The 15,968-nt window shown below is 39.1% G+C and overlaps 1 protein-coding gene across 2 annotated transcripts in view; it reads left to right on the forward strand.

Moving 5' to 3' along the window:
• The window catches only part of SLC44A3 (solute carrier family 44 member 3), an 89,127-nt gene that overhangs the window by 13,110 nt on the left and 60,049 nt on the right, over positions 1-15,968 (forward strand). For both annotated transcript variants that reach the window (XM_007533995.3, XM_007533998.3), the window contains exons 6-7: positions 4,981-5,141; positions 15,473-15,562. In XM_007533995.3, coding sequence (XP_007534057.2) covers positions 4,981-5,141; positions 15,473-15,562 — 251 coding nt within the window. The remainder of the gene's footprint in view (positions 1-4,980; positions 5,142-15,472; positions 15,563-15,968) is intronic.

The raw sequence follows: 15,968 nt of genomic DNA on the forward strand, positions 1-15,968 counted from the left end.
TAATTTGCTGAGCTCTTTTCCTCTCTCAGTGAGAGTAGCAACTGTACACAGAGCACCTTATACATATTTGAAGGATAATGCAGCATGATGCAGGTGGTTGCTTTGGCTTAGTCAGTGACTCACAATTGAGCCATTGAGAAGGCTAAAGGACAAAACAACAATCATTCCCACCACCAAGGTATGTACTGAAAAAGAGGACTTGGATTAATTTTAGCAGCCTCTTAATCTCTGTGGAGAAATCCCTGAGAAATAATACTTTAAGTAGAACAAAGTACTGTGCTAACTGCCTAATACAATTTTTATCAAACCCTTGGTTAGGTCCCACAATGAGAAATTTACTGCATCAGAGTCATTACATATACGTTCCTTTCTAAGTATGTATGTACATGAATATATGTGTGGATGAAACAGAATAGAACTCACATAAAGCAAGACTTACTCTTGCTCCATATGATCACACTGATATTTCATTCCTATTCTATTTTATTTTTTACATAATTTGCTTCTTAATACTCTAGGAGTTGCATGTGCAGCTTGAAAAATGCTGAAACATCTGCTACAAAAGTAAGAGTAGGTGGCCCTGGTGGTGGTACAGTGGATAAAGTGTTGAATTCTTAAGCATGAGGTTCTCCGTATGACTCCTGGTTTCACATGTCACTGTGGTGCTCTAGTTTTCTCTCCTCGTCTTTGTCCCTTTCCCTCTCTCTGTCTCTCTTTCTCTTTGTCTCTCCTTTATAAATACATAAATTTAAAAAGTAAGGGTGCATTTTAATTGAGTAGAAGGAAGAAAGAATATAGTTGACTATCCTTGTGACATTATTTTTTGAAATAAATATTCCATGCTGTAAGCAGTGAAGAGAGGAGAGAATGAGTCACAGAGAAAAATGCTTCTTCTGTTTTTCTATATCTTATTTTCCAATTGTGTGGTTTTTTATCAATAATCATAAATATGAACCAGTAAAGAAATAACTGAACCTAGGGACAGGGTTGGAGTGCGAAAGAGTAATACACTAGTAGACAGAAAGAAAAATAGCACTTGAAAAGAAGAATTTTTTAATTTCTTTAACATTGATTACAATATGATAATACTTTAAGAATATGATTATATACACACACATGGACTCACCATACCCATACCCACCACCAAAGTTGCAATGCCATTCCACCAAAGAGACTCCTCTTAACCCCCCTACAATTTCACCTTCCCAGTTCCTCTGATAACCACCAGAGTCTAGAAGTCAGTTGGGTATTATTACTATGATCATTATTGCAAGTTTATTTGTCTTATTTATTTGAATTCCACATATAAGTAAAAATAGCTTCACTTTCACTTCCTTACGTATTTCACTGAGCATACTTACTTCCAGTTTCATTCATTTTATCCCAAATGACATGTCATTTTAAAAAAAGTTTTACTTATAAAATGGAAATATTGACAAGACCATAGGATAAGAGGGGTACAATTCCACACAGACATGTCATTTTTAGTGGCTAAGGATGGTATTGCAGAATTAGAAATTGTGGGGTTTTTTTGTTTGTTTAGTTTTGGTTTGTTTTGTCTTTGTCCAATCAAGACGTAGTTCATGTGTGATCTCTCCCTCTCACCACACACAGGCTGTTTTGCTGTTTTTGTTTTTAATTGTTAGATAGACAGAAAAAGGGAGAGAAATAGCTAAAGAGAGAGGGAGAGACAGACCTCATAGCACCAGAGCTGTTTCTGCTGTCATGACACTCCTCTGTGGTACTGGGACTTGAAGCTGGACTGCACAAGTGGTAAAGCAAGCACCCTACCCAGTGAGATATCTCTTCAGACCTTTCATTTTTATCGTTCAGAGAATTTCCATACTGTTTTCCATAGTGGCTGCAGCAGTTTACTTTTCCACAAATGATGCGCTTAAGTTCCTTTTTCTCTGTATCCTTGCCAGCAAACTTATTATTTACTGTCTTTTTAGCATCGGCCACTTTCATCTGTGTGAGTTGAAATATCATTGTGGTTTTAATTTGCACTTCCCTAACAATAGGAAGTGGTAAGAATTCCTTCATATATCTGAGGATAGTCTGCATATGAGAATAACCTTTCAAATCTCATAGCCTTTAACAAGCATCTTCTCGTTCCCTCCTCTCCTGTCTCTGCCCTGGCCACTGCCATTCTGCTCTCTACTTCTGTGAAAATTATTTTAGATGCCACATATAAATGAGATTGTGCAGTGTTTGTCTTTGGGGAAGAATATTTAACTCCATTTGTAGCTGCCTGAAGAAGGAATTTTTCAGGTAGTAATCTAATCAGAGCTGGGTAACTCTCTCTTACTGTGTAACAAGGGTGGCAACTGAAATTCCATGGAAAGCTTAGTTAGTTCTTGATGCTGCCGATGACAATGACAAGCATTTGCTGAGCTTTAGGTATTTTCCAGGTGCTTTTCTGAGTTCTTAACAAGTTATCTGAACCTTACAAAACCTCTGTGCTGTAAGCATCATTTTCATTCCCATTTTACAGATGAGAAAAGTAATACCGGGACAGGTCAAGGTCACACAACCAGCAAACGGAGGAGCTGGGATTCAGGTTCAATCATCCTTCGTCTTTGTTTCTGTAAACCAAAACAAACACTCCTTTTAGTTTACTTAGCAAACAACCTCTATAGATTCCCACCAAGCTGGCAGGACAAGCCCTGATGCCAGTGTCTTCAGGTTTTCTGACTCCCAGGCCAGTCAGGCCTTGTCCTTTCTCCCCCTAATTGGAGGTCTTTCTAACATTAACTTTTCAAGTGAGAACAAATCCTCAGGTTGGCTGGCCTTTCTTGGACCCAGTTAAGGGGATAGAAATAGCCTGAAGGCTCCATTTCCTCTTCCTGCACAAGCAAGTGTTTGTTTTAAGATGGAAATTATTCTATTTATCATGGAAGAACCGTGCCAAGAGTAAAAAGCTTGAAAACATGAGATGTGTGGCTCTAGGGCCAAAGAGCATTTTCTAAATGCCTCTTTTTGACTGAACTAGTTGTTTTTTATTCCTTTCTCAATCACTTGTGGCATAACATACCCTTTAAGAGCAATGGCTAACTATCAAGACTGTGTGTGTGTGTGTGTGTGTGTGTGTGTGTGTGTGTGTGTGTGTGTGTGTGTGTGTACACCTAGGATTGAGCTTTTAAGAACATTGAAAAAATACTGCAGGAGATAACAAGCATGCATATCCTTTTCCTTGGGCTGTTTGCTGTGAAATTGTACTTTGAGCTTCATGTATTTTGAATCTTAGAAGACTTGGACCTTTCCCTCTCATAAATCCTCCATCTGGCTCCCCTATAGGTGCCTGTGCAGGCACTCCACTGTTTGCACAGATGAATTCCACATAAGGCTTATCTCAATATACAATCTGCTCTCCAAATTGCTTCCTTCAAATCTGAATAGATTTTGCTGGTGGAGAGAAAAAGCTGAACTGCAATCTGTGCTCAAAAGGCATACCCCTTGGCCTACCTAGTAAAGCACTCAGTGGGCCGCTGGCCAGCCAGTCACCAGTATAACCTATAATTTCTGTACCTTCCTCTGCCCCCCTCAGGCTAAAATGGGTTTTCATCAGCATGCGGGTTTTAAATGCCTGAAAGGTATCAAGCCTTGTTGAGGAAATTAACAGTGTACCGGAAACTGGAAAAAACAAACTAAATGTACTTAAATTTATCTCTAATCTTATCTTTTAGAAATACTAAATGTACATTCAAAGAAACATTTGCTTTCAAAATAGTCCAGATATTACCAATGTTTTAGTAACAACAATAACAAAAAAAAAAAAAAACAGGCTTAAAAATTGAAAGCAGGAGGGGCTGGGTGATGGGGCACCTGGTTGAGTGCACATGTTACAGTGCACAAGGGCGCAAGGAGCCAGTTCAAGCCCCCAGTCCCCATCTCCTGGAGGAAAGTTTCACAAGTGGTGAAGCGGTTCTGCAGGTATCTCTCTATCTCTCACACTCTCTATCCCTCCATTCCTCTTAATTTCTAACTGTCTGTATCCAATAAATAAATAAGAATAATAAAAAAGATTTATTTTAAAAAATTGGAAGCAGGAAGTAAAATGACTGCTATGTAGATGGTAAGAAAGTCTACAAATAAGGGGGTTGGGCAGTAGTGCAGTGGGTTAAGTGCACGTGGTGCCAAGTGCAAGGACCTGTGTAAGGATCCAGGTTCGAGCCCCGGCTCCCCACCTGCAGGGGTGTCATTTTACAGGTGGTGAAGCAGGTCTGCAGGTGTCTCTCTTTCTCTCCCCCTCTCTGCCTTCTCCTCCTCGCTCCATTTCTCTCTGTCCTATCCAACAATGACGACATCAACAACAATTAAAAAGGGCAACAAAAGGGAAAATAAATAATAATAATAATAAAATTTAAAAGAAAAGAAAATCTACAAATAAGATAATTTATTTAGGTGACAGAGAGCAACATTAATACATCAAAATTTGTGGTTTCCATTTTTTTAGATACTCTTTTATTGCAGCAAGAAAATAAGATACACACAAAAGTACCTAACAATAAATTTAGTAAGAAATGTAAAGAACTATAGGAAGAAAATATAGTATGTTCCCAAGTATAAAGAATAATTGAAGGGAAGGGGTAGATAGCATAATGGTTATGCAAAGAGACTGCACTGTTTACACAGATGGATCCCACATACCAGATAGTAATCTAACCAGAGCATAATAACTCTCTTCTTACTGTATCACTAGGGTGGCAACTGAAATTCCATGGGAAGCTTAGATCTTAATGCTGCTGCTGCTGCTAATGTCCTCTCCAAGTTTAGATTTGCAATTTGTGTAAGTCTCCATAGTCGGTTTCCTGCCCAGAGTAGCAACTGATTGATACTGCAATTAGTAAATGGAGTATGCAAACGAGATGTGAGGTCTCCTTTTTATTACTCTAGAGTGAATGCTTTCCTGGGTATAGAGACATCTTTTTAAAAATATAATTAAATAAATGTCTTTACTATTTATTCTTTTATTTTTAGCAAGTCTTTTCCCTTGTTTAACCGATGTATCCCTCAAACACCTGAGTGCTATTCCTTGTTTGCATCTGTTTTGATAAATGATGTTGATGCCCTCCATCGAATTCTCAGTGGAATAATGTCAGGAAGAGACACCATCCTTGGCCTGTGTGTCTTCGCATTAGGTAATTTTCAGTTTCTTATCTGTCAGTGAGTTTGACATTTATCTATGTTCAATGATGAAAACTGGCCTCTTCACCTGGGTGTAAAACTTCACTTTGAAGGGCCAACTGGTGGTACACCTGGTTGAGAGCACACATTACACTGTGTAAGGACTTGGTTTCAAAGCCCTGGATTCCACCTGTCCAGGGGCAACTTCATGAGCAGGGAAGCAGTGCTGCACATGTCTGCCCTCTGATCTAGGTGTCTGTTGTACCCTCTCCCTCTAACCTTCCCCCTCCCTTCTCAAATTTCTGTTTCTATCCTTTAAAAAGAAAGACAGAAAGAGGAAGAAAGAAGGAAAGAAAGGAAGAAGAGGAGGGAAGGAAGGAAGGGTGGGAGGAAGGAAGGGAAGAAGGAAAGAAGGAAGAGGGGACCAGGTGGTGGCACACCTGGAGAGCACACATGTTGCAGTGAGCAAAGACCTGGGTTCAAGCATCCAGTCCCCACCTGTAGTACTGAAGTAGTGAAGCAGAACTGCAGGTGTCTTTCTGTCTTACTGCCTATCTCCCTCTTCCTCTCAATTTCTGGATGCCTCTATACAATAAAGATAATAAAAAGAAATTAAATAGGAAGGGAGGGAGGGAAGGAAAAGAAACTTCACTTAGTGTATCTTCCTTGTGGATTTTTTCCCTAGTATTTTAGGTCATTGGGAAGGGGACAGAAAAATTGAGGGAAGACAAAATGATCTAAGTCCTCCAAAGAATTTGGCAACTTTGAGTTGTAGGCAGTTCAAGACTTTGAGCCTGGTTATGCCTCTAGCAGTCATTTTTTTAAAAATATTTTTCCCTTTATTGGGGGATTAATGTTTTTTTTTTAATTTTTATTTATAAAAAGGAAACACTGACAAAAACCATAGGATAAGATGGGTATAACTACACATAATTCCCACCACCAGAACTCTGTATCCCATCCCCTCCCCTGATAGTTTTCCCATTCTTTATCCCTCTGGGAGTATGGCCCCAAGGTCATTGTGGGATGCAGAAGATGGAAGGTCTGACTTTTCTAATTGCTTCCCCGCTGAACATGGTCATTGAAAACTCAATACAGGGATCGGGTGGTGGCGCACCTGGTTGGGTACACATGTTTCAATGCACAAGGACCCAGGTTCAAACCCCCGGTCCCCACCTGCTGGAGGAAAGCTTTTCAAGTGGTGAAGCAGGGCTGCAGATGTCTCTCTGTTTCTCTCCCTCTCTGTCACCCCCTTCCCTCTCGATTTCTGGCTGTCTCTATCTCATAAGTAAATAAAAAGAAAAAAAGAAAACTTGATACATACTCTCAGCCTGCCTCTCTCTTTCCCTAGTGGGGAGGTGTTCTGGGGAATCGGAGCTCCAGGACATATTGGTGATGTTGTCTGTCCAGGGAAGTCTGGTTGGTATCATGGTAGCATCTGGAACCTGGTGGTTGAAAGAAGAGTTAACATATAAAGCCAAACAAATTGTTTACTAATCATGAAACTAAAGGTTGAAATAGTGCAGATGAAGAGTTGGGGGTCTCTGTTTTGTAGACAGTTAGTAGGTCTATTTTAATTATATCCCAAAGGGCCCATGACTATATTTGTATAAATACAATAGTTTGTACATGCATAACATTTCTCAGTTTTCCACATAAGAATATAACCCCCACTGTGTCCTCTGTCATCCTTTTCCAGAACCTGTACTCTTTCCCCATCCCCACACCACAGTCTTTTACTTTGGTGCAAAACACCAACTCCAGTCCAGTCTAGCAGTCATTTCTGGAATAAGCTACCCATTTTTTGCCCTTTGACTTCCTATTTGCTATCTCATAGCTTGATGAGCCCCCGTAAAATTTGACTTTCTCATTGAACAAGTTACTAATCTTGCTGCCATCCAGCCTTTTGGTTGAAAGAAAGTCATTAAGCCATTAACATAATTTTGCCAATTTACAAGTTGAATCTTCCATGGATTTATTACCAAAAAGTTACTAATTCCTGAATGCCTATAGATGCTTAGCTAGTCCATCATGGAACTCCCAGATTTGTTGTGACCCAAGTGTGCTAGGCTCTGTACTTTCCCTTATTAATTCACTCCTTGGTTACTTATTGATGAAAGAAAAATAGTGTTTTAAGGTTTATGTAAATACTTAAAATAAATCAATAAGTTGAAAACTCCAAACATTGTTAAATGTCATATATATATATATATATATATATATATATATATATATATTAGTTAAAATCTTACATTTTTTGTTTTTTTATTTAAAAAATAATTTATTTTAATGAGTGAGAAAGAGAAAGAGATGAGAGAAACATGAGCACTGCTCAATTCTGGCTTATGATGGTGCCAGGGACTAAACTTGGGATGTTGGGGTCTCAGGTATGAGAACCTTTTGCATAACAATCATGGATCTTGCTAGTCCATGTTTTTCATGTTTAAAGGCATAAATCATTTAGATTCAATAAGTCTATCTGAGAACATTTAAGTTATAGCTGTAAATAAGCCCTGTACAAGAGACTTCCAGAGGCGGGGCTATGGAGCACCAGCACCTGTGTTTCTCTCCTCTCCTCTCCCGGGTCAAAGGAGACCACCTGGGACTGCAACAAGACAGGACTAGAACAACTTCAGAACCCACCAAATCATTGGTGAGTGCAAACATGTGTGGCTCATGGACAATGAGGAGCCTAGGGAGAAATTAAGTGGCTGGTAACAGTTCCGCAGTTTACCACTTCAGGCAATACCTCCAGTCTGTTCACCAACAAAAAGATGGCTGAAGGGGGGAGAGGACTCCCCCTAAGACTCACAAAATGCAACTGTGAATCTCCATTGCTATTGCCCTCAGAATCTGGAGCAGTGGCAGGGAGGCCCTGTGCTGACACTAGGGAACAGAGAACTAACCAGAAAACTCAGGAGAAGATGTATACCTCCGTGGCCAAATGGTGGGGCTGTGAGAGTCTCTTTGCATAACCACTGGACTATCTCTGTCCCACCCTGCTTTATCTCTTGGTCAAGAGTCAATGATTAAGCTAAGAAGCCTACTTATAGTTTAAAAGCCCTCAGGCTCCCATAGATTATAGGGAAGAAAAAGAACAAAAGAGGCTTTTAAGCCACTGAGCTCCAACTCAGGTATTAAAATAATATTGAAACTGTCAATTTCCACAGCTGTGAACTCTTTAAGTACCTTACTTAGACACAAGTCAATCCAGGCAAGAGTGATCAGTAATTTGAAAAGGACTGAGAGAGGGACCTTATAATATATAAAATGCAACAAGGGCAACAAAAGGGAATAAATAAATAAAATAAATAATATATATATATATATAATGGTTAATACAACAAGAAGGTATACTGGAGAAATGAACCAGGACAAGAGTTCAGCTAAAAGTCCCCCAAAGGGTGAAGCACAAAATAATGAGGTCAACATCCAAACAATAGTTAAGGAAATCATCACAGGAGTGAGTAAAGAGTTTGAAAGAATTGTCATCAGAAATGCAGAAACAACAAATGAGACTCTGGAAGAAAACGCTAATGATCTCAAGGTTATTAGAGAGCTGAAAGCTGAAATAGCTGAGTAAAGAACACAACTAAGTGAACAAGCTAAAACAGCATCAGAACAGGGTAACAAAGTAGATGAACTCTAGAAAACAGTAGAGGGGAGAGAGAATAGAATCAATGAGACTGAAGATACAATTAGCAAGATCGAGGATGAATTAGAGACAACTAAAAAAGAAGTAGATATCAAAAAGAAATTAAGAGATGCTGAACACAACAACAGAGACCTATGGGATGACTTCAAAAGAAATAATATATGCATTATTGGCCTACCAGAGGAAGAAAGAGAGGGGAAGAAAGCATTCTGCAGGATGTAATAGCTGAGAACTTCTCAGGTATAGACAACATCAAAGACATAAAGGTTCAAGAAGCCCAGAAAGTCCCAAACAGAATTAACCCAGACTTAAAGACACATCATATTTAGAATGGAAAGGAATAAGGATAAAGGAAGGATCCTGAAGGCTGCAAGAGAAAAACAAAGAGTCACCTACAGAGGAAAACTCATAAGATTAGCAGCAGACTTCTCCACACAAACACTACAGGCCAGAAAAGAATTACAAGGTATCTATCGAGTGCTCATTGAGAAAGGCTTTCAACCAAGACTATTGTATCCTGCTAGGCTGTCATTCAGACTAGATGGAGGCAGAATAACTTTCTCAGACAAGCAAAAGTTGAAAGAATCAACTATCACCAAGCCTGCCTTGAAAGAAGTTCTGAAAGATCTCCTATAAACAGACCACCATCAATAGGCCATATATCAGAACACTCTAAAAATCTACAAGAATGGCATTACAATATATTCAATCTTTGATATCAATAAATGTCAATGGCCTGAATTCACCTATTAAAAGACACAGAGTAGGAAGATGGATCAGAAAACACAACCCAACAATATGCTGTCTACAGGAAACCCACCTAACTCAACAAGACAAATACAGACTCAAAGTGAAAGGATGGAAAACTAACATACAAGCCAATGGGCCACAAAAAAACCACAGTAACAGCTCTTCTTATATCTGACATAATAGATTTCAAAATCAATAAAATTTAAAAAGATAGGGATGGACACTACTTAATGCTAAGAGGATCAGTCAATCAAGAGGACTTAACAATTATTAACATCTATGCACCCAATAAGAAGCCATCTAAATACCTCAAACATCTACTGAAAGAGCTACAGCAATATATTAACAGCAACACAGTAATAGTAGAGGACTTCAACAAACCACTCTCTCAACTTGACAGATCATCCAGGCAGAAAAATCAATAAAGACATGAGGGAGCTAAATGAGAAGATAGATAAACTAGAACTATTGGACATTTTCAGAGTCATTCATCCCAAGAAACTGAAATACACATTTTACTGAAGTCCACATGGGTCATTCTCAAGGATAGACCATATGTTAGGCCACAAAGACAGCATCAGTAAATTTAAGAGCATTGAAATCATCCCAAGCATCTTCTCAGACCACAGTGGAATTAAACTAACACTTAACAATCAACAAAAGACTAGTAATAATCCCAAAATGTGGAAGCTCACCAGTACACTACATAACGTCTACTGGGTCAAAGAGGAAATAAAGAAAGAAATCAAATGTTTTGAGAATTCAATGAAAATGAAGACACAAGCTATCACAATATTTGAACACAGCTAAGGCAGTCCTGAGAGGCAAGTTCATAGCCATACAAGCACACATAAGGAAACAAGAAAAAGCAGCCTGATTGCACATCGTAAAGACCTAGAAGAAGAAGAACAAAGGAACCCTAGAGCAAACAGAAGGACAGAAATAACTTAAGTTAGGGCAGAAATAAATAACATTGAAAATAAGAAAACCAAACAAAAGATCAAGGAAAATAAATGTTGGTTCTTTGAAAGAGTGAATAAAATCGACAAACCTTTAGCCAGACTCACAAAACAAAAAAGAGAGAAGACACAAATCAGATTATAAATGAAAGAGTTAGATATCACAACAGGAACCACAGGAATTCAGCATATCCTGCAAGACTTCTGTGAACAACTATATGCCACCAAGGTAGAGAACCTGGAAGAAATGGATGATTTCCTAGATACCTATGAACTTCCAAATTTAAGTAAACAGGGACTAGGTAACATGAACAGGCCCATAATAGCTAATGAAATTGAAACAGTTATCAAAAACCTTCCCAAGAATAAATGTCCTGGACCAGATGGTTTTACAAATGAATTCTACAAAACCTTCAAAGAAGAACTAATAACTCTACTTTTAAAAGTCTCCCAGAAGACTGAAGACACTGGAATACTCCCTTCCAGTTTTGGTATCACTTTCATACCAAAAGTAGACAGAGACACAAACTAAAAGAAAACTACATACCAGTATCTCTGATGAACATAGATGCTAAAATATTGAAGAAAATTCTAGCCAACCGGATACAGCAGTATATTAAAAAGATTGTTCATCATGGCCAAGTGGGGTTTATCCCAGGCATGCAAGGTTGGTTTAATATACATAAATCAATCAACATGATCCACCACATCAACAAAAGCAAGACCAAAAACCACATGGTCATATCAATAGATGCAGAGAAAGCCTTTGACAAAATACAACATCTCTTTATTATCAAAACACTACAAAAAATGGGAATAGATGGAAAATTCCTGAAGATAGTGGAGTCTATATATACGAAACCTACAGCCAACATCATACTCAATGGTGAAAAACTGGAAGCATTTCCCCTCAGATCATGTACTACACAGGGATACCCACTATCACCATTACTATACAACATAATGTTGGAAGTTCTTGCCATAGCAATCAGGCAGGAGCAAGGAATTAAAGGCATACAGATTGGAAGAGAAAAAGTCAAACTGCCCCTATTTGCGGATGACATGATAGTATACATAGAAAAACCTAAGGAATCCAGCAAGAAGCTTTTTTATCATCAGGTAATACAGTAAGGTGTCAGGCTACAAAATTAACATTCAAAAGTCAGTGGCATTCCTCTATGCAAACACTAAGCTAGAAGAAATTGAAATCCAGAAATCAATTCCTTTTACTATAGCAACAAAAACAATAAAATATCTAGGAATAAACCTAACCAAAGAAGTGAAATACTTGTATACTGAAAATTATGAGTCACTACTCAAGGAAATAGAAAAAGACACAAAGAAGTGGAAAGATATTCCATGTTCATGGGTTGGAAGAATTAACATTATCAAAATGAATATACTATCCAGAGCCATATATAAATTTAATGCTACCCCCATCAAGATCCCAACCACATTTTTTAGAAGAATAGAACAAATGCTACAAATGTTTATCCTGAATCAGAAAAGACCTAGAATTGCCAAAACAATCTTGAGAAGAAAGAACAGAACTGGAAGCATCACATTCCCAGATCTCAAATTTTAGTTTATTTTATTTATTTTTTAAAGATATTTTTTTATATTTATTTTATTTATTCCCTTTTGTTGCCCTTGTTGTTTTATTGTTGTAGTTATTATTGTTGTTGTCGTTGTTGGATAGGACAGAGAGAAATGGAGAGAGGAGGGGAAGACAGAGAGGAGGAGAGAAAGATAGACACCTGCAGACCTGCTTCACCGCCTGTGAAGCGACTCCCCTGCAGGTGGGGAGCTGGGGTTCGAATCAGGATCCTTATGCCAGTCCTTGTGCTTTGCGCCACCTGCACTTAACCCGCTGTGCTACAGCCCGACTCCCTCAAATTTTATTATAGGGCCATTGTCATCAAAACTGCTTGGTACTGGAACATGAGTAGACACACTGACCAGCGGAATAGAATTTAGAGCTCAGAAGTATGTCCCCACACCTATAGACATCTAGTCTTTGACAAAGGTGCCCAGACTATTAAGTGGGTAAAGCAGGGTCTCTTCAACAAATGGTGTTGGAAAAAATGGGTTGAAACATGCACAAGAATGAAACTGAACCACTATATTTCACCAGATACAAAAGTAAATTCCAGGTGGATCAATGACTTGGGTGTTAGACCAGAAACTACCAGATACTTAGAGGAAAATACTGGCAGAACTCTTTTCCGCATAAATTGTAAAGACGTCTTCAATGAAATGAATCCAATTGCAAAGAAGACTAAGGCAAGCATAAACCTATGGGACTACATCAAATTAAAAAGCTTCTTCACAGCAAAAGAAACCACTACACAAACCAAGAGACCCCTCACAGAATGGGAGATGTTTACATGTCATACATCAGACAAGAGTCTAGTAACTAGAATATATAAAGAGTTTGCCAAACTCAACCACAAGAAAACAAATAATCCCATCCAAAAATGGGGGGAGGACATGGACAGAATATTCACCACAGAAGAGATCCAAAAGGCCAAGAAACACATGACAAAATGCTCCATGTCTTTGATTGTCAGAGAAATTCAAATAAAGACAACAGTGAGATACCAATTCACTCCTGTGAGAGTGTCATACATCAGAAAAGCTAACAGCAGCAAATGCTGGAGAGGTTGTGGGGTCAAAGAAACCCTCCTGCACTGCTGGTGGGAACGTCAATTGGTCCAACCTCTGTGGAGAGCAGTCTGGAGAACTCTCAGAAGGCTAGAAATGGTCCTACCCTATGATCCTGCAGTTCCTCTCCTGGGGATATATCCTAAGGAACCCAACATACCCATCCAAAAAGATCTGTGTACATGTATGTTCTTAGCAGCACAATTTGTAATAGCCAAAACCTGGAAGCAACCCAGGTGTCCAACAACAGTTGAGTGGCTTAGCAAGTTGTGGTATATATGGCATACTACTTACTATACAATGGCATACTACTCAGCTATAAAAAATGTTGACTTCACCGTTTTCAACCTATCTTGGATGGACCTTGAACAATTCATGTTAAGTGAAATAAGTCAGAAACAGAAGGTTGAATATAGGATGATCTCACTCTCAGGCAGAAGTTGAAAAACAAGATCAGAAGAGAAAACACAAGTAAAACCTGAAATGGAATTGGCGTATTGCATCAAAGTAAAAGACTCTGGGGGGGGGGGGGGCGGAATACAGGTCCAAGAAGGATGACAGAGGACCTAGTGGGAGTTGTACTGTTATATGGAAAACTGGGAAATTTTATGCATATACAAACTGTTGTCTTTATTATAAATTGTAAAACATTAATTCCCCAATAAAGAAATTTAAAAAATAAGCCCTGTACTAAGCCAAAAATGTTAACTACAGCAAATTAATTTTGATTAAAATTGAGTGACTTAGACTTAAGATTAAAAATACATATATTTGTATATATGAGAATCATCCCTGCTTAAATTTATTTATTTATTTTATGGATCTGGGGTCTTGTCACCACTTCTGAGCTGCTTTTTCATTCAGATAGAGAAACAAATAGAGGCAGAAAGAAAAGGGGGAGACACAACAACTCAGCTTCTCCCAATGCTACCGCACATCCATGAAATGTAGGGACTTGAACCTGGGCTGCACGCATAATAAGGCAGTGAGCTATTTCTCCACCCTACCCCGAGAGCTATCTCTCTAGTCCTTATTTTTTAATCCCAAAAGAATGCTAGCACTTTCAGTGAAGACAACAGTTATCTGCTGCAGAGGGCACCTTAGGCTGTCTTATTTTTGTTTAATGTTTTGTTGAGATATTTCAAGATACTTAAAAATTAAAGTGCCCATCGAGATTGCTCACCTGAGACAACACCAGCCTACCATGTGCATGACCCAAATTTGAGCCTTCAACACAGCAAGTAACTACTGTGGCAGAGTCAAGCTTTGGTGCTGTGGTGTCTGTCTGTCTTCTCTTTCTCTCTCTTTTTTGAAAATTATTTATTTATTTATTTACTGGATAGAGACAGGGAAATTGAGATGCGAGGGAAAGATAGAGAGGGAGAAAGAGAGACACACCTGCAACAATGTTCCACCATTCATGAAGCTTACCCTGATAGGTGGGGGACCTTGGGCTTGAATGTAGATTCTTGTAGCTTCAATGGGGATCCTTGTACATTTGTTAACATGTGCACTCTATCAAGCTCACAACTACCTCCTCTCTCTCTCTCTCTATCTTATTAGTGATTAAATATTTATTTACAAAATTATATGTCAACAGGGGTATAATTCCACACCGTTCCCACCATGAGAGTTCTGAATCCCCAACCCCTCCTTTACAGTCCACCACAGTTTCCCCATGGCTAATCCATGTTACAGACATGGATTAGCTATCATCTCTACAACTATCTGTCTACATTTGTACACAATTGTTCCCCCCTTTTCTTTCAGGTTCCATCCTTTCTTCCCTTCCAAGCCACATACAACCCTATTACTACATCCAAATGTCCTTCCCGTCTTTCTCTCTCTCTGGATGCTGATGGAGCTGGAGTTTATAACCCTCTTATCCTCTTCTTCCTATCCCTTCTCCCCCACTTGGAGTATAGATCAAGATTGTTTTGGGTGCAGAAGGTAGGAGTTCTGGCTTCTGTAGTTGCTTGTTGGCTGGATGTGGGTATTGGCAGGTCGATCCATATCCCCAGCCTGTTTCTGTCTTTCCCTAATGGGGAAGAGGTCTGGAGAGGCGAGGTTCCAGGACACACTGGTGAGGTTATCTGCCTAGTGTAGCTGCCCTTGTCTCTCTTTCTATATGAAAAAAGTCAGCCTTGAGTGGTAAAACCCAGAAGGCAAAAAAAATAAATAAATAAAAATAAATAAATGAAAGAAAATCCCCAGGCCTCACTCTACTGGTGGGTTAGTCATTATAATCTCACTATTGCCAAACTCTTACTTTGTTTGCTGCTCTTGTTTATATGTTTTGCTTTTTTTTTTTTTCCAGCCTTGTCTTTGGTCCTGATGTTCACCTTCCGATTCCTCACCACCCTTCTGGTTCACATTTGCATTGCACTAGTTATTTTGGGACTGTTATGTAAGTATGTCTACTGAATTAGTTTATTTGTGATTAAATGGAAGACCCTTACATTACATACAAAACTCCAAGGTTGTCTTTTTGGAGGTAAGTGGAGCCCTATAGAGTCTATCATTTCAGTGCTCTCATTTTGCGTCTTGGAAAGTCAGGTGCAGAGAGGTCTCCCAGGTGGCAGCACACTCATCACCTCTCTCTAAAGGCCTCTGAGATGAGGTGGCCAGGGGTGTTCCTAACAGACACCCCCTCTGAAAGGGGATTCTAGTGCCTGCTAAGAGCATTTTCCAGAATTCCTCCTGAGCTTTCACATCACCTGCTAGCCCAGGGTGCTCACAGTTACCCCACAAAGGTCCCAACCAGTCAGGAGACTAGCATCCTGAAGTGAGGCAGGGTCCTGGAAGACCCCCCC

This window comes from Erinaceus europaeus, chromosome 11 (assembly GCF_950295315.1).
Source record: "Erinaceus europaeus chromosome 11, mEriEur2.1, whole genome shotgun sequence".
In the NCBI taxonomy this organism is placed as follows: Eukaryota; Metazoa; Chordata; class Mammalia; order Eulipotyphla; family Erinaceidae; genus Erinaceus; species Erinaceus europaeus.